The 19,810-nt window shown below is 39.6% G+C and overlaps 1 protein-coding gene across 1 annotated transcript in view; it reads left to right on the top strand.

Moving 5' to 3' along the window:
* The window catches only part of SLC5A12 (solute carrier family 5 member 12), a 50,019-nt gene that overhangs the window by 29,266 nt on the left and 943 nt on the right, over positions 1 to 19,810 (top strand). The window contains exons 9-14 of the mRNA XM_032641832.1: positions 1,347 to 1,459; positions 6,038 to 6,105; positions 10,880 to 10,966; positions 13,661 to 13,827; positions 14,687 to 14,790; positions 18,140 to 18,267. Coding sequence (XP_032497723.1) covers positions 1,347 to 1,459; positions 6,038 to 6,105; positions 10,880 to 10,966; positions 13,661 to 13,827; positions 14,687 to 14,790; positions 18,140 to 18,267 — 667 coding nt within the window. The remainder of the gene's footprint in view (positions 1 to 1,346; positions 1,460 to 6,037; positions 6,106 to 10,879; positions 10,967 to 13,660; positions 13,828 to 14,686; positions 14,791 to 18,139; positions 18,268 to 19,810) is intronic.

The following is a 19,810-nucleotide window of genomic DNA, read 5'->3' as shown; positions in this document are numbered from 1 at the left end:
TTTTGAGCCATATATGTTAGGAGCATGGAAGTTTATTTTATTTGATCATCTCCTTTCCTTATTTGACTTGCATGTATCTACAGATAGAAGAGGAGTCTTATAGGGAACATCTATTCTACTAGCTAAAATATTCCCAGTCTAGATGAGGAATTTAATAAGCTTTCATGCTATTCTGCAAAGAAAACTCCAACTTCTTGTGTTTTCTGTCCACTAAGCGAGTTTTAGGGCTATAAGACTGAACTCTGGAAAGTCAGAGAGAGAATATCAGAGCTTTTATGTGCTTTTGGTCTTTGCCTGCTTCCTAGTCTTTTCTTTGCCCCTTTCTCCCTTATTAATTGCATGCTAGTCACACTGGGGCTTCCTGTTGTTGAATGAAACAAGTTTTCCACCTGTAGGCATTTACTTGTAATTTTCCCTTTGTTCTAAAACATCTTTTTCTGAATTTGCATGGGTCCTTTCAGTACCCATCTTTTTTTTTTTTTTTTGCGGTACGCGGGCCTCTCACTGTTGTGGCCTCTCCTGTTGCAGAGCACAGGCTCCAGATGCACAGGCTCAGCGGCCATGGCTCACGGGCCCAGCCGCTCCGTGGCATGTGGGATCCTCCCGGACCGGGGCACGAACCCGCATCCCCCGCATCGGCAGGCGGACTCCCAACCACTGCGCCACCAGGGAAGCCCTTCAGTACCTATCTTAACCATCACTTCCTCAGGGAAGAATATCCTAACTTCATATAGGTTTAGGCCTCTGAAAGACATGAATTCATAGCTCTTTGTTATTTTTCTTCATAACAATTGTATAATTGGTTGTTAAATGTCTATGTCACCAAGTAGAGTGTAAGCTCTATGTCTTTCTGGTTCACCATTGTATGCCTAGTACTCAGAATGAACAGAGGCATAAATGGTATGAATGAATGAGTGAATGAATGAATGAATGGCATATTGTACTGATTCCTGGATTAGGATAGTCAGTACTTTCTGCCTCAAGTTTAACCTTCACACAGACACACACGCACGCGCACACACACACACACACACACACACAAAATCTCTCTGCTACTGCATGCTAACTCATTTAATGTCTTGTTAGGGGAATCAGTGAGAGTTCTAGCATGGAAGCCTAGCTTCTTCACTGGAGTTAGAGGAAGACATCAAAGAGCATTAAGCACAGAAACAGCTTTGAAGAGTGAGTAGACAGGTCATGTAGTTCCCCTGAAGTGCCAGAATAAGGACATATGTCTGTCTCTGTTTTTTTCTAGAGCCCTGCCTTGTCTATTTGCCCTGGACACCAGGGCAGGCCGGTCAGCTTTATTTACCTTGGACTATGTTCTCATTTTTCTCTCCCTGTAGCACCGTGGCTGCCAGCATCAATGCCTTAGCGACAGTGACGTTTGAGGATTTTGTCAAGAGCTGTTTTCCCCATCTCTCCGACAAGCTGAGCACCTGGATCAGTAAAGGCTTATGTAGGTACAGCCGGTGGATCTTCTATTCCATATCATGAAATGAACGTGTGGTACGTGTCAAATCCTGCACACGCTATTCAGGGCACTCTGACAGGCACAAGTGCATGTGAAGATACATGAGGAATCTCACATGTCAATTCTTACACTTCTGGAGATACCAGGAGGGCACTAGGAAAGAATGACCAGTTATCTTAGCTTTTACCAACCTTACATTCGACATTCTTCTGTGTTCATCCTACACCCTCGATTCATCACATCAATACCTCTTGATTATGCCATGTATTGATCCTGTTTAGTCTCTCCACAGAGGAAGATGCTCTGCTCACTATCACCAGTCAGCTTGTCTAATAAAGCCAAATTCTCTTCTAAAGAGTCCTTTATTACCAAATATTCTTCATTGGTTTTTAATAGTTTTAGTAGTAATAATATGCAATATAAAATTATTTTATCTATAAGGATATGTTTAATATTATACTTATTTTCATTAAATTAAATTATTTATCAATTGCAGAACTAATACCATCTTGTTTTATACTATAGCTTTGCAGTGTTTTATTTAAAATATCTGGTAGTGCAGCTCTTGTCACTTTTAGGTAGAAATTTTAAATGTTGCGACTGTTGTTTTTCTCTTTTTGGTCTGTTCATGTTTGTTTATTCTTTCAGATTAAGTTTAAAATAATTCACTGCATGTTTTCTAGTTGCACACACACACACCCATCTCAACGGAACTGCACTAAACTGAAAAACGTATTTGGAAATAATTAACATCTTTATAAGCTTTCCATCTAGCAATAGCATTTTGCATTTAACACCATATTTTCTCTCTTAGATATTAATTATCCTCATGTCTTCATTCTTCTGCTTCTCCCCCTCCTCCCTTTTCCTCTCCTCCTCCTTTTACTTCTTTCATCGATATTATGAATGGAATGTTTTCCCCATAATATCTTCTAAACTGTTTACTATCAACGTGGAAATGCTATAGCTTTTTGTTTTTGTTTGTTTGTTTTGTAAAGCACATATCTGGCCATTGGCACAACTCTTGTTGATTCTTAAAATTTTAATTGATTTTCTAATAAGTGTGGTTATTGCCTACAAATATTGATAGTTTTATCGTACCCTTATTCTTAAATGCTCCCCTAACTTGGGGTTTGTGTTCTCCACATTCTGCATTATTTCTCTTATTTTCATAGCTTTGTCCTTTTCCTCTGCATGCTTGAAGGGCTCAGGTTTTTTTCTCAATGTTACTTTAAGTTCTCCACAAAGTAATTTTCTTAATAATAATGATTTGAATTCTGCTGTTGTGTTTTGTTCCTCACATTTTACTATAAAAATTCAATCATACAGAAAAGTTTAAAGACATTTACCATGATCTCCTGTATATATACCACCAAGATTCTCCATTAATGTTTTATTAAACTTGCTTTTTCACATATCTATCTAGCTCTCTAACCATCCATTAATGCATCATATATTTGATACACTTAAAAATAAATTGCAAACATCAGTACACTTTCCCCTAATTATTTTAGCATATTATTAACTAGAATTCAATAATTGGTTAAAGTTTTTTAAATGTAAAATCTACCCACAATGAATTGGACAAATGTTAAGTATACATTTGCTGAGTTTTGAAAACTGTGTACACCTGTGTAACTCAATCACTAAAGATAGAAATCATTACTATGACCCTGGAAAGTTCTCTTGGTTATGCTGGTAATTCCTACTCCTAATTCCCTCTAAGGGCAGCTACTATTCTGGTATTTTTCATCATAGATCAGTTTTACCTCTTCTAGAATTTCATATAAATTGAATCACACAGTACCACTCTTTTTTGTAAGGACTCCTTTCACTCAGCATAATATTGTTGAGATACATCCATGGGTTTTTTTTCTATCAGTAGTTTATCCCTTTTTATGGCTGAGTAGTATGACGTTGTATGGATTTACCTTTTTTTTTTAACTTCTACTTCTTTGATGGACCTAGGTTGTTTCAGTTTGAGTTTTTTATGAATAAAGCTGCTATGAATATTCTTGCACAGATCTTTTTTGTGAACATGTTTTCATTTCTCTTTGGTAAATACCTAGGTGAGGAAGTGCTTGGTCAACTATTATAATTTTTAATTTCCTTATAGTTCTTCCTTATCACACCTGGATTCATCTTCATCTAAACTTATGGGTGTTGCACCCTACCTTGTTGTGTTTTCATATCATTTGCTTCCTCTTGAACTGCACTTGTTGCGTCATTGGATCTATGTGTTTTGCATCATATTGAAATTGCCAATTTCTAAATACTTTTTTTTCTGGTTCTTAAGTATTTCCAGAAAACATATTCTATATTTGAGTTTTCAGGTTAATTATTCATTTCCTTGTTTAGTAACATTTTGGCATGGATCCCATATTTCTTTTTTTCTTTTTCCTTATGCTTGAACAAGGAGAAATTGGTGCTGACCGAATGTTTGTTAACTGGGTAGTTGAATTGCCTTAATTTTTTCACTATCTTGCATAATGAGTTACAGCTAATAGCAGGTGGATTGGCATCACTCCTGGTGCAATTCCCAATTTCTAGCAGATATTCATGAATATGCTGGGTAGCAATTTCTCTTATGCCCATGGTTTATTGTCTGATCCTCCGAGCTGATGTAGCACTTGGAAAATCCATAGTATTTGCTGCAACTGTGGTGCTTTCTCTACTCCCCCCCCGCCCCGCCACATTTACTGCTTTGTCTGTGGATCCGTACACTCCAGGTCTCCATGGAACCCCACCATTTCCCCTAAACTCGCTGCCTTGCAGGTTGCTATTGATTGCAATCTGGTGGAAGTGTAAAGATATGGGGGAGAGGGGGACTGAATCAATTCTCTAGTCAGCACAAAAAAGTAGAACCCTTGGATTGAGGGGTGGTTGCCTAGAATCCCATTTGAAACAGATAACTGTTGGCCCAGCAAGAGGGTAATCAGTAGCAGAGAAAAGACACTTCTGTAATTTTCTTCAGGCAGGTGGAGTTCTGCTTATTCATGAAGTGAAACAGAATGAGGGCAAACATTGTTTCTAATCTATCATCTTTAAATATAATGGGAACGATTTTATAATTCTGAAAGGTGTTTATTGATCAAACTTGGATTTTAGTGTTGTGTGAGTTTCCTTATTTTTCTGTGTTTTATTGAGAAGTTGGAAAATATAGCATTAAAATTCGCTATCCTGATTTCATCTTAAAAGTGAATTCCTGATAATAAATTTTAGAGATATCATGTACTAAATCTGAACTGATGATGATGATGATAATAATAATGGCAAGCACATAGTACTTGCTATGCAACAGGCACTGTTGGATAAATTAATTTATTTATGTGTAGTCCCTTCCTAAAATGTGAGATCTCTGGGGCAGTGGCATTTATAGCACTGGCATTTAGTAAAGTGCTTGACATATGGTCAGTACTCAATAAAATTGCATTAATGGTGACATTGGGAACTCAGCCAAATATTTAGCTGAGAGAGAATTTCAAACAGAATGAGAAAAATCATTTTCTCTATTTCTGTCACTGTGTGTCTGTCTAAATCCATCTCCAGCACCTTGTCTCTCTCATTTAGTCTATGGATTGTAATGGGAATTGAATGACTTTTAAGATAGTTTTTAAACAAAGATGTATAAAAACAATTATTTTAAAAAAGATGGTTTGAAAGAAGACATCACCTTTAAAAGATTACTAAGATGGATATGTTGATTCATCCAGCGAGATCCTATGATGCTGGAGGCACCCTGTGCAAGATGCTGCAGAGCGCGGTACCCTGATGGCCCTTATGGTGCTCCAACATAGCCATGTAAACAAAGAAATCATTATGCAGTAAACTGAGGGCCATAATGAAGGTATGAATAAAGCATGAAAAGACCAGAAAAATTTTCCAGATTTGCAAAATCTGTGAGGTAAACTGTATAGCTATTTAGCCATTTTAATGATGAAAAACTATCCATATCCCAGAGAGGTTAGTAACATCTTCAGCTGATTATTGGTGAGTGGTCGAAACGGATTTAATTCTCATGAATTTAATCTGGATTAGCCTAGTATACCAGTGACCTTTCTGCATTTTCATGTTGCTTCCACAGGACAGTTTTCTTCTTCTTCTTTTTTTTTTTTTTAAGATGTTTTTGGATGTGGACCATTTTTAAAGTCTTTCTTGAATTTGTTACAACACTGCTTCTGTTTTATATTTTGGTTTTTTGGCCGCAAAGCATGTGGGATCTTACCTCCCTGACAAGGGATCAAACCTGCACACCCCCTGCATTGGAAGGTGAAGTCTCAACCACTGGACCACCAGAGAAGTCACCAGGACAGAGTTCTTAAATCTTGTAGAGAAGACTCCTCAAGGCTGGATTCCAGCTCATTCTGCCTGACCTAGGAAAGCATGTCTTTGGGAGAAAGTCTCTTAAATGGCCCTCTTGGAGCTTGTGATGGCTAAGCAGGGTGGACAGTCCTTCCTGAGACCCCTTCTGATAGGGCTTACATGAGAGACGGCCCTGGGCAGGAGTTCAGTGGATCCCTCAAAGCCAGCTTGGATGATAGTCATGAAGTTTCTTTTCTCCAGGTCTCTTGTTTGGCATAATATGTACCTCCATGGCTGTGGCTGCATCCCTCCTGGGGAGCGTTGTACAGGTAACGAAAGAGGAAAAAGACACATTTGATTTTGTAGCAACTTTTTATGCACCTTCTTTTCTAATACTTTGCCTATTTCTCCAAATCCCAAATGCTCATACTCTCCGATACCAGGTCCAAGTTACACATGCATGTAAAATTTCAACCAAAATTTCTTTCAAGAGGGGAAACTTTTAAAAACTAGTAATGAGACTCAGTGACAAGGTACACTGTAATAAAATTAGAAAACCTTTTGAAATCCAGATCTGAGAATGTATGATCCTGAAATAAAAGTAGGAATGATAATCTTATCAGGAAAAACAATAATTACAATTGACATTTATGGAATGCTTATGTTCAAGCTACCATCCCAAATGTATTATCTCATCTAATCCTCATCACTTCTCTATGAGGTAGTATGATTAATGTACTAATTTTACAGATGAAAGAAACTAAGAAATAGAGAGGTGAAGAATTGCCCCAAATTCACATAATGAAAGAGTGGTGGAGCTGGGAAATGGGCCCGCCCCTACCTGTTATCCAGGCTGACCTGTCTCCCATACGTCCAACTCCCAGTTCCATAAAATATCAGCACTAGAAAGAGCCTCAAGGATAATCTGTTTCAACATTCATTTTGTAGATGGTTACAGAAAAGAGTGAAAGTATCCTGCTCAACTTCTCACGTCTGGTTAGTGGCTAAACCAGGTTTACCAGCAAGTGTCTGGAGCCACCCCTCTTCCCTTCCCAAATTGCCCAACCCACAAAGGACCATTAGATGAACCAATCTTCAGATTCTATTTCAACTCTCTCCATCCCATTGTGTCATTGTATAATTTGAACATCTTGTATACTTTCTTGGCATGGATTAGGTTTTCAATAAATGCTGCTTAAATGAAGACATGAACAAGAGTGAGTGAACAGTCATTACTGACTTTTATAGAATGTGTTTTAGTTCCCAGAGTAGTGTATCTTGCTTGATCTTTCCAATGACTACTTACATAGGTTCCATTATTTCCTTTTTCAAGTTCAAGGAACTAAGTCTAGGGGAGTTGAGTGACATGATAATTCATTTTCTATATAAGAGAAGTTGTGGGGCTGGAAACTTGATGTCCTTTCTGCTAAGTATGAACTTTTTAAAATGACAGATATTTGGTGATTTCTTTACAATTTTTGAAGCACTTTGATATCTAACCATCCACACAGCAGAACTGGTGGGTTGATGAGGTTTGTCTTTAGTGACCTCTGCAGCATTTTTTTAGCTCTGTTTTTTCCCATTTCCAAGTTGCCTCTAATGCTTTGTGTCCCTTTCTTTTCTCCCCTTTATCTAATTATTATTTACTCTTAAGAAAGTATTACCATGTTCAATTTAGTGAGGATTTGAATCACTAAATTGTTTCCTTCCAGAATTATTTGCATATTAATCTTGTTTGCCATTGTGGTATGAAGGCTCTGGAATAGGTAAAGACTCCTGCAAGGCTGGTGTAACACATAAAACTTATAACGAAGAGGGAGTTGTGAGTGATGCTCTCGTTGACTTGTCCTTATTCAAATAAGTATGCTAGGCTCGCTTTCTTCGTTGGTTAAAATGTGTTCACACAGTTTAGGGGACAATGAAAACACTGATGTGTTGTTTCCTAGGAGAGATATTTGTGTCTAAAATGGCCCCCTCATTTCTCTGAACACATCTGACTTGACAGGTGCAGAAAAACTATAATCCCCCTATTTAATTTTCCAAACAGCTTTGCTAGATCTAATGTAATGGAATAATGTATTCAGGGAATATGGAAGACTGAAACCAAATATCCCATAGGTATACAGCATAGAGCCAGATTTAGTTTCATGTTCACAAAACCGACACACACTCATGGCGTGTGTTTGTTGGTGGTGCTGGGGGCGGGCAGATGTCATCTCCTTAAACAAAGGCCTTTTCAGTGTTTTAGTTTAGGATTTTCAAAGTGTTTTCCAGAGACCCTCACCCTGGGAAATGCCCCAAGAGTGAAAATTTCCAGTCAAAGTCTTTTGGGAAATGCTGCACAATGTGTTCCCCTTTCAGAAATCCACAGCACACAGTAGCATATCGAAGGCTCTGGGAAGACCTAGCAAGAAAGCTGTTTCCCTTTAAATATGTGACCACAGAACCAAATGCGGGGAGAAGAGATAGGAGGAGGGGCAGGTAACAGCAGCAAAAATCTGTTAACTAGTGATTTGCGGAGCTCCCTCTGAGAAAGGCCATTCTGTCCATTATGCTGCTATCCTACTGACCTTCAGCTAGTTCTACCAAGGCTTGTCATGATCTCCAGGAGTATTCTTTTCTCAATTTAAGAAAGTGCTTTCTTTTTTTTTTTTCTTTTATTTGGGGGGAGTGGTCTTCCTTCCTTCCGTCCTTCCTTCCCTCCCTCTCTCCTTCCTTTTTTTTCTTTCCTTCCTTCCTTCCTTCTTCCTTCCTTCTTTTTAAGTATAAAAAAAGTACTTTCTAGCTCTCAAAACAGTCCAACCATCAAATGGCCCACCTCAGGAATCAGAGAGCTCACTAACAGGGTAGGTAAGAGGATAATAGCAAGATTATAATAGTAGATAATATTTGGGGGGCAATTATCGTGTGCTCCAGAGTGCCCAGGCACTATTCAGAGACTTCTTTTGGATTCCACTTTGAATACTCTCATACACGCACACAAAAACAACCCAGGAAGCAGGTACTTTGATCCCCACTTGACATCTGAGAAAGCTAAGACACAGCAAGGCAACCTCAGTCCTAGAACACACTTTCTGAGCCATTGTCCTTTCCTTGCAGGAGGGGCTTAAGTGAGATTTGGCCACTGAGGTGGAGGTTGTCAGATGAGCTCTGTCTTCCTCCAATTAAACACACTTAATGACAACAAAAAAAGAAAGATAAGAAATTGAGGTTAGTTTTGTACATTAAAGAAATACATATTTTTCAAATCCAGAAATTCTTTGATTTATTTCTCTTTCTAGCATGTGAAGACGTTTTTCCCCCTGGGGCATATTGGCTAAGGACTTTGTAAGAGATTGTTCATTTTCTGTCCCACAGGAGGAAATAAACATTTTTCCTAACTTATTGATTCTCCCATATAATAGCTAGTAAATTAACTTCCAAATTCAGCAACCACAGCAACTATGAATTAATACTATCAATCAGCAGAGAATATGTCAAGAATATTAAGTATTGACGTTAGGGAAAAGTATCTACTTTAATCTTATTTGCCTCCATCTTGTCAAAGATCAATCTGTATCATTGACTTCTCTAAAAATTATTCTGGAAAAACAATCATAACAGTACATTGTAGCTCATTTTTCTGGATAAATGAATTTATATTGCAGCTGGAGTGGACTTGAAGGCCCCTTGGTCCTATTTCTATTTTTTATAGAGAAAGAAGACTCTCTGAAGTAAAGTGAATCTGAGTTAATAACTGAAGGTTCACCAAATTATGTGTTACATGTGTCAGGGCCAAAATTTGAATCTCAATATTCTCTTAGTGCTGGACTCTTTCAAGAACTTTTTCCCCTTAAACAGAAAAAGGAGACCATGATGGTGGTCTGTGCTCTTGACTTTATTTATTTTTTATTTTTTAGGTGGGACTGCTCTTAGGAGAGAAAATGTGGGTTTCAGAGCCAGACAACCCTGGCTTAAAACTCTTAAATCTCATCTCTGCCACTTTCTAACTGAAAGTATACTTTTAATATGTTTTCTCTCAGTCCAAATTTCTCATCTATAAAATCCAGTTAGTGCTACCAACTAAGCAGGGTCATTGTGGGGATGAAATGAGGTCATTTATTTAGAGTGCCAGGGTATTTAATCTTTATTATCTGACACATAAGACACATAGGGGTGCCTGACAAATAGGAAATATGTATAAAGTCTTTAGAGCATCCTTATCACAGCCACTTTATCTAAGAGCCCTGCAGTTGTATTGATAGAACTAGACAGGGCTGCATTGCAGAGTAGCTTTGTGTGTGTGTGTGTGTGTGTGTGTGTGTGTGTGTGTGTGCGCGTGTGTGCGCGCACGCGTGCACATATGTGTGTACATGCTCCCTTGCAGGCATGTCAGTGCCTGTGTATGTTCAAGACTTCTGCAAGGCCATGGCCCAAGGCTATAGGTTGATAGAAAACTAGCTTAATTAAAGCCCCTAACCAGTTCGCCGGCTTCAATAACTTAGAGGTTAAGAGATATGGAAATGCATTTGCCAAACTCTCTCTATATCCAAAGGAGACAGAGCAATAAAAATGGGTTATAGGATATGGAATGTCCTATGTCCTCCCCATCATGTCCCAACTTAATGCTTCAACATCCTTGAGGTATTCTGCTGGGATAGCAGGAGTGGGGTAACAGACAATTATTATTATTAAAATTATAGAATTATTCAAACTAAATTAGAACAGCTGGATCAACTACCTGAGATATTCAACATAAGTTATAGATGTATTTATTAGGTACATTATTTAAAAAGCTTTTGATAAGATAGAAAATATAAACAAATCAATAAGTTCCAGCTTGAGGGAAAACTTATTCTACCAAATCCAAATTGCCTGTGTGTGTTTACACACACATGCACACCCTCACACATGTATGTTTGTAGGTGTTTTTGGTGTTTTACATACACAGTGCTTATTAATGAGCCCAGAATGGAGAAATGATTTCCAGGAAGCACATGATTAATGAGCGGCACAGTCAGGACTAAGACTGTATTTCATCTCCGGTCCAAGAAAGGGGGTGGTCCTAGGTGGGCCACAGATTCAGGGGAGTGTAGTGTTGAACTGATCTGCTTTGATCCACAGGCTGCCCTCAGCATCCACGGCATGTGTGGGGGACCGATGCTGGGCTTGTTCTCTCTGGGAATCCTGTTCCCTTTTGTGAACTGGAAGGTAAGTCTCTCACACCCCTCTTCACACTTCCCAACTGAGACTGGGCCCCAGACATTTTCTCCCTCCTCTCAGTCCTCCTTGGAAAGGCTATTTGTCTTTGCCAGAAAAGAATGGGGGCTTCTTTCTACAGCAGAACTAAATAGAACCCCAGCCTTCCAATCTCTGACTTCAGTGAAGCTGTATTAGGAGCAGAAAGCCAAGAAAGTAGTGGTCATGAAATACCATATGTCATGGCATCAAACCTGATTCTGTAGGGTTTAAATTGTCTTCTCTAAATTAAGAGCCCACAAAATGAAATTTAAAATAGATATTGAGATCAGACATAGTTTAGTTAAAACATGATTTTGAAAACTTTAAAAATGTAAATTTTCTTTTCTATATTTAGTTACCCAAAATTATAAGTAATTTAATTAATTAACTAATTTAAGAAAGGGAGGGGAGACCAGCCTGGTATATTCTGACAGCTGAATCTTCTTGGTGTTCTTGGCTGACAAGCTAGTGGTTTGCCTTTAAGTAAACATTGGTTGGATGACTGTGTAGTAAACATAAATCAAAAGGAACACTTATTTGGAAAAATAGTACTATAGTAATATTTTTAAATATTTAAAATATAATTTTTTCAATCTAGCAAAGTTGCCATTTATTGCCATTCATCCATTAACATGCAAATCTTTTTAGAAAGTCTTTAGACTCTAGGAAACCTGACTGTATGCATATTTTTATTTATTTACTTAGTTCTTTTTTTTTCTTTTTTAAATGCGGTATGCGGGCCTCTCACTGTTGTGGCGTCTCACGTTGTGGAGCACAGGCTCCGGAAGCGCAGGCTCAGCGGCCATGGCTCACGGGCCCAGCCGCTCCGCGGCATGTGAGATCTTCCTGGACCGGGGCACGAACCCGTGTCCCCTGCATCGGCAGGCGGACTCTCAACCACTGCGCCACCAGGGAACCCCAGTTTTTCATATTTTTAAATATACTAGAGAAGTCTTGATAAAGCCTGAGCCACATGGTATACCTAATTAGGTCTCTGTGGCTACCTGACCCTTATTGACCTCTATTCTAGATAAATCTTGTGTAGATAGGTAAAGAGAGTGGATAGATGTGAAACATTTGGGAATTTGTGGTGCTTCCTTGCAGTCTTATTAGGAGACACTTTGTTTTAATCAACTTTTCTGAGATTGAGGTTGACAGGGATAGTTTAATTCTTGCGGAGATAATATGAGGAAAGGTAATTTCCTAGCTACAAAAAAAACCTAATAACTAGCAACATAACAACTTAGTTCATTCTAAACATTAATTTATCTATGTTAGCGAGTTATGGTCCTGCTATTTAATCCAGGAAACCACCTTGTTCTAGATAGAGGAAAGTAAATAATACCAATTGGGGTCACCTCTCCCTTTGTCGTTAGCCATGGCTGATCGTACTAATCAATCATGGCTCTCTTTCCACAGAATGTGGATGCAACCTCAGAATCCTTCTCAGCACGGCTCTCCAGGCAGCTACTATAAATTAGTGAGGGCTGACTCTCCTACTGAAGTCCATTTACCCTTTACTGATAGGCCAGGGGCCAGCATACTATATCCCTCAAGCTAAATCTAGCTGATCTCCAATTTTTGGGTGACCTGCAAACTAAAAATGGTTGACATTTTTAAATAGTTGTCAAAAATCAAAAGAAAAATAATACTTCATGACACATATATATTATGTGAAATTCACCTTTCAGTGACCACACATAGTGTTACTGGAACACAGCCACTCTCCTGTGTATATATACTGTCTATGGCTGTTTCTGTGCTGTGATGGCAGAATTGGGTACTTGTGACAGACACTGAATGACCCACAAAACCTAAAATACTCCTTAACTGGCTGTTAAGAAGTTTGCAGACCACTGGTCTAGACCAAGGGCCCAGGTATTTGAATCATACACATTGCTTTAGTTTCCCCCAAACTAAAACGAACAGAACATTCTGGTGCTGTAATTGAGGAGTCTTTTTTTCTGAATAAATAGAGAAACTAACAAGTTGTTTTCTGTCACAGAGAAGGCTCAGCTATCTGGCAAAGACCAGCAACATCCAGTGGTCGTGATCCCTGCTCGATTGTTCTGCTTCCTTTACAGGAGAAATGACTCATTGACTTTTAACTTTTTATCAAGAAGTATGACCCTTAAATGACAGGACTAGTAAATATACTTGCTAGTAGTTAGACTCAAACTAAAAACTCCAAACTTGGGAGTCAGAGGACTTGAGCAGAATTACTTGGGAAGAGCTATGAGGGTAAAAGTTTCTATATAGTAGTAGCCTATAATGGCTGTCAGTGAAAAATGACCCCAGCAATTCCATTATCTGAGGTTTTCCTGCATTTCTGAAACTCTTCTACTGGAAACTGAGGTTCAGCAGATGTTTAAGTGATGAGGAAGAAGCCAAAAAGCAGAAAAAAAATTCCTGCTAGAAATTTTACATATAATGCCCACAGGAAAACCCTCCAATGTCTTCATTTAAGGAACCATTTATTCCTGTGTAAAGCTACATTGTGGGGGGTTGAAGGCAGGCAGTGTAAGTGGGCTGTTTCTAGCACATGTGGCCAAGATCTGGGGTAGAAAACCAGAATCCCTGAGACACAAGACTCATCATCTCATTATTCTTTCAATGGCTTTGTCAAATCTCTCATTATTATTATTTTTTTTTTTCTTCATCAAGGGTGCCCTAGGAGGCCTTCTGACTGGGATCATCTTGTCATTTTGGGTGGCCATTGGGGCCTTAATTTACCCTGCACCAACCTCCAAGACATGGCCTTTGCCTTTATCAACTGACCAGTGTGTCCCATCAAATGTGACAGAATCAGTGCCTCCACTGCTGTCCAGCAGGTATGCTGACCTTCAGGATAGCATCAGGTCCCAGAGAGAGGGTCACCAGGTTAGAGAAAAGTGCATTCTCCTGTGCTAAGTCTGAGGAGACCATCTTGCTCCCCTATGAGAATCGCTCTGGGTGGTACCCATCATTGAAGAGTGTCTGGGGGCTCCAGCTTTCTGTAAATATCCATCCCTCTGCATCCTGATGCCCAAGAGTGAAATTGGCAAGAGGGTTAATTGGAGGTCTGAGTTCTCAGGTCCACTATGTTGTTTCTTCCTTACTGCCCGTGCTTATTCTATCCTCTTTTCTTGGAATGCTAAATCCTAGCCCTAACTGCCTTCTTTGATTGATTAAAACGAACCATTTTAAAAAAATAAGTTGAGGCATCATCTCACATATCAGCCTGGGTTTGACACTCTTTCTGAATATTCTCCAAATCCTTTGTTTCTCTTCCACCACGGCGTTCTAGCCTATTTTATGATTGTCAGCTCCTACATGTAGACTTCATGGCTTACTCATCTTTAATCTCCAGTGTCTGTCACAATTTCTGGCACTAAATCTGGGCCTTGTAAATGTCTGAAGAATAAATAATGCAGAAGAAATGGAAGGCACGGTCCTCATTGCAATTGTGGTTCAGTAGCAAGACTTGAAATTCAAGACTTGTAATTCACAGGTGGATTGGGTTGAGTGGAATATAAAGTACAACTAGTCTACAGTCGGTTTTTTAAAAAAAATAATCAAGTGACAAAAAGTTAAGCTTTGGGAGTTTTGAGAGATGCCAGTCCCCAAAATGAACCCTCGGCTGTCCTGTAAGTCACTGTGAATCCTGACTTCACACACATGGAACTGATGATGTGCCATTGTTCTCTGCAGACCTGCCATCGCTGAGACCTGGTATGCGCTCTCCTACCTATACTACAGTGCAGTAGGCTGCCTGGGATGCATGGCTGCTGGAGTAATCATCAGCTTCGCGACAGGTCGGTTACATGCCTTCCTCTTCTGGGGACCAAGAAAGACGTGGGCTGGTCTCACCCACTTCTGGACTAGGCAGCTGTCTTATGGGTCTGAATTTGGGTCCACCACAAAAAGTCTGTTTTCCCCAAGAGATATTATCTACTTTCTCCAAACTGACATGTAAAAGCATCCCCCTGATTATTGTACACGTGATTACTAATATGTATAGTGTATTCTTAAATATTCCCCATATATTATTAAAAAAAGATCTTTAAACACATGGCCCTCAGGGGCCTGAGTAGGAAGAAACCTTTGCAATATATCAGTAAGAAGATTAAATATTAAGAGCAGTTCTTTTCCCCTTCATCTCAGTTTTTTCCTCATAACTGCCTTACTATCTCATGGGTTAGCCTTTACTAACCTACTAGATAAGCAGAGGAGAGTCTTACTGTTGCTTTTGCATATGGTGTCCTTCGGAGGCCAGTCCTCTAGGCCCAGAGTTCTGCAGTGAGTAGCTTCACTCTACGCCATTTCTGGTACCAGTGTTGACTTCCCCCCTGTACCTTGAGCCATAGTCCGTCTGATGGTTCAGTGTCCTTTTTATGCCAAAGCTCATGAAGGATTGGTGGGGGAGGATGGCATGGAATAGGCCCACTGTAATCTACTCTGCCTCTTTGGCTGAATCAAATATTAAGATACTCTAGTTTTCCACTACCATTATATAGTCCACAGGCTATACGGGAAGTCAAGATTCCTACTCAACACAAAATCTGAATGGCAATATTCCTGGTGACTTAGAAACACTATGTGCAAGCTCCAATGCCTTATTGCTCTGGGCAAGAGATCACCAGCTCTTCATTTAAATGTAAGCCAATCTTGGCTATGATAAGGAATAGAACATAAAATTTGTAACCCCAGCCGTTCATGAACTCCCCCAATATTTTTCTTTATGGAAAATGGGCTCAAATGAAAGGTGGTCTATTTATGGTGCTTAGATTTTTTCCTCAGTGCCCTAACAACCATGGAAGCTTCCTTGATCCTAGTAGGATACACCTAGACTTATCAGTTGAGTGGTCAGTCACCTTTAGAAGACAGCTAGAGTTTTAGCTGCCTGGTTCCAAAGCAGGTATTGTGGGCATCATAAATTCTAGGTATTTTTCAGATGCTTGTTGGAATTGACATGTTCTTGTGTTGATGCAGCAGCCATTATGTTGTATTTAGATGGAAACTTCTTTGCCATCTTGAGCACAAACAACTGTCCTTGTACCAACCCTTGTGTTTTATTTTTCTACAAATATCCAAAATCTTAGGAAGTGTCCTTAATACCAAAAGGAAGCACTTTATCAGAGGGTAGTTTTGAAAATAGTTTTGATCCTTGCCTCCTGGTACCTATCTTCCAAATGAGGCCCTAGTGCTATCTGAACACCTTCAGGTCTGGTCACAAAGGGGCTTTCATAAACCTTCTATAACGCCCAGTGAATCTTTTAAAAGGTCTTAAAATGTTAACTGTTTGCAGGACAGGGTCAGTGGGGAAGCCAGGGGCCTTTTGTGGGCCTGCTCATTGTGTGTCGTATATTGTCTTGTTCTTGCTATTTGTCTTGCTTGGTCTTTTTTTTTTTTTTTTTTTTTTTTTTTTTTTTTTAAACATCTTTATTGGGGTACAATTGCTTCACAATGGTGTGTCAGTCTCTGCCCTACAACAAAGTGAATCAGCTACACATACACATATGTTCCCATATGTCTTCCCTCTTGCGTTTGCTTGGTCTTAATAGGTGATCATTTCAATTCTGCTTCTTCTAGATGATCTAGCACTTCGAATATATGCTATTTATGTTACTCATAAAATAGAATTATGTCTATTTTGATTAGTACCTCCAGATGGTTTATATCATTAATGATTCTCTGCATCAGCTATTAAAAGGTGATCTTGGCCCAAGATATACTTTAAAGTTTTTGTTATTACTGGTAAAATTCTACTGGGCAGTTAAGAGTTGTTTTCCTTTATCTCGTTAACCTTGTGAAATGAAAATACCATTTCCTAAGTCAAGAACAAATATCTTCATCAGTTTATTAGGTGGCCAGAACCTCCCACTCTGAGGGCACTGTGTGGGTTTATTCTAGTCTGGTTTCCACTGCACAGCAGTTTGTACTCGTTTGAACCTTCCCAATTTGTTTCTTCATGTATCATGTAGCTACAGGTCTCAGATATAAAACCTTTAGTTATCAATTCATTAAGTTTATCTCTTAGGTCGGGCGTCAGTAAACTAAGAACACATTTGGTCCATTACTTCTTTTTATAAATAAAGTTTTATAGAAACACAGTCATGCCCATTAATATACTATTGTCTCTGGCTGATTTCACTCTACAAAGGTAGAGTTGAGTAATTGCAACAAAGACCCTCTGGCCATAAGTTTACCGTACACATATATATGATTCCTGACAATTTAGAATGTAATCTATAACATTTCTCTGACAAGATCAAAGATCCAACACAGAGGTTAGTAAACTTTTTGTGTTAAAGGCTAGACAGTAAATATTTTACGCTCTGCTGGCCGGAGACTCTGGTTCCACAACAGGGTTGAAGGAATAGGACATTGAACAGGTATGTTTTAATGATAAGGAAGGAGATGTCAGGGAAGTCCAGAGTAGCTGGAGGGAACATGAAGGTATTCCTTGTTCAGGATGCTGGCATGAAAGGAAGAAAAAACAGTAAAAATAATCTTCCTGGGGCTTCCCTGGTGGCGCAGTGGTTGGGGGTCCGCCTGCCGGTGCAGGGGACACGGGTTCGTGCCCCGGTCTGGGAGGATCCCACATGCCGCGGAGCGGCTGGGCCCGTGAGCCATGGCCGCTGAGCCTGCGCGTCCGGAGCCTGTCCTCCGCAGCGGGAGAGGCCACAACAGTGAGAGGCCCGCGTAACGCATAAAAAAAAAAAAAAAAAAAAAAAAAAAAAAAAAAAAAAAAAAAAAAAATAATCTTCCTGATTTCACTAATACTGATTCTGATGACCTCTAATAGATCTGATTTGGTGGAAAACTGAGAGCTTTCCTAAAGGAAGAAATTATATAATTCCTGTAGTCTCCTCTGCTGGCCTACAAAGGGTACTAGGAGGGTTTTCCACAATAAATATTTAAAAATAAATATGTTGTTTCTATTTGTTTAAGGCCGTGAGTTTGCCTGACCTGACAGTTTGTGGATGTTTAAAGGCAAACTCACTTTTTTGAGCAGTTACCAATTTCTGTATTTTAACCAATCAGGCCTCTTTTCACCCTTCTCCTAAGAAGTGACCTGCTTCTCAAGTGGACAATGCTTAAATCATCAAAGAAACTCCTGGAAGCGTGCAACAACTTACCCATTTTTCCTTTTGTTAATAGGTCACCAAAAGGGCAAGGATATTCAACCGCTGCTAATTAGACCGGTTTGCAATTTATTTTGCTTTTGGTCCAAGAAATACAAAACACTGTGCTGGTGTGGTGTTCAGCACGACAGTGGAACAGAGCAGGTGAGCTGATGTTTGAGCTTCTGAATAATGTGAATTGGCTCAAAAGGATTCCCTTTCTGCCCATTTAAACCATCTACAAGGCTGGGTGCAAGGAGGGAAGGCAGTGGATATGAGAACCTGAAAGAATCTGGGTTTCCACTTCAGTTACCTCAGCTAACTAGTTTTTAAGCACGTAAATTATGTTGATAGGTAAATGTGCCTTTGGGCTGAATTGTCGTTGCAACTGATCAAGTCCCCAAATTCCCTTTAATCCCTGTGAGGGCAAATTCTAGGAAAATTTTTAAAAATTAATAATAGAAAAGGAAGAAAAGAGGGTGCACATCTAGTATAATGGTGAAAAGCATGGGCTTTAGAGTCAGCCCTGGGTTTAATCCTGGTTCCATGTCTAACTTTCCTTGGGTGAGTTATTTAACCTCTTGGAACTTCAGCTTTTATCTGTGAACTGGGGGGAAACCATGCACCGTGATCTACACATGAACATCTCCAGTGTGCCATGAGGTGTAAATATAAAGTAAGATTTATTGGTGGAACTTCTTAGGTAGAGAAGTGACAGGATATACATAACCTCCCAGCTCTCCCCTTGTCCCGCTGAGAATTGTGTTTAGGCCACACAGGGCTAGGGACATTGTTCCAGTGCTATTAAGGTCTAGAGACACTGTCTGAGTACGATTAAGGTCATATCAGCCCAAGACCACCAGGAACAGCCTGTGGTCAGACCAAATTGGACTTATTGACTTGATACATACAGCAAGGGGACAGGGCTACCCCAGGGGAACCAGGGAGTGCCACCCTCAACAAGAGGGTAAAGGTTCGGGCTCCCACTGAAAGATTCTGAGAAGGGTCTAAGTAAGAGAAGTGGGAATGAAGATAAAGCCACCTGGGGCAGCACTGCTCAAAGAGCAGCAATCACTCAATGAGTTACTATGGCAACCGGTAATTCCAAGACCTTGGAAGAAGCACTGTTTCCTGTTGGAGTTGCAACGGGTCTTATCTGTGTCTGTCCTCTCAGCCTGATTACAGGCAGGCATTTTTTTTTCTTTTTTAGTGAGGGCTTATTATTGTTCTTTCAGACCCAGATATTTTACTCTTTCAGTACTTTAGGAGAGAGACTCTTTGCCCTTATCACAACTCCTAAGATGTCATTTGTTTTCCTTCCTCAAAACACCATAATAACATGTATGTGAAGTAAAGCTGAGTTTCATAGTTTTGCCATGAGGAGAGCATCACCTTGACAAGGGCTCAGAATGGGAAGGCAATCTATTTGCTGAGAAGACAGCCAGCAAAGCAGTGTATTGTTTGGATAAATGGATTTTGAGGAAGTTCTAGAAGGAAAGAATCATGTTATTTACTGCTTTATAGACTTACCTTCCCAGGCCTGAGTTTCCTGGAATAAATGAGAAATCCTGTTAAGGCAGGCAGCTTCTGTTCTCAAGGCTGAGTCGAGAGTGGGAGGGGGCACTTAGTATGTCATTACTGGGCTCCTTTGCCAAAGGCTAACACTGAGCAGCCTCCTGGGAAGCTTGCATACAGGGACCCCTGTTGT

The sequence above is a fragment of the Phocoena sinus genome, chromosome 8, assembly GCF_008692025.1.
Source record: "Phocoena sinus isolate mPhoSin1 chromosome 8, mPhoSin1.pri, whole genome shotgun sequence".
Taxonomy (NCBI): domain Eukaryota; kingdom Metazoa; phylum Chordata; class Mammalia; order Artiodactyla; family Phocoenidae; genus Phocoena; species Phocoena sinus.
Note: the sequence above shows the minus strand (reverse complement) of the source record. Positions and strands in the feature narration are given on the sequence as shown.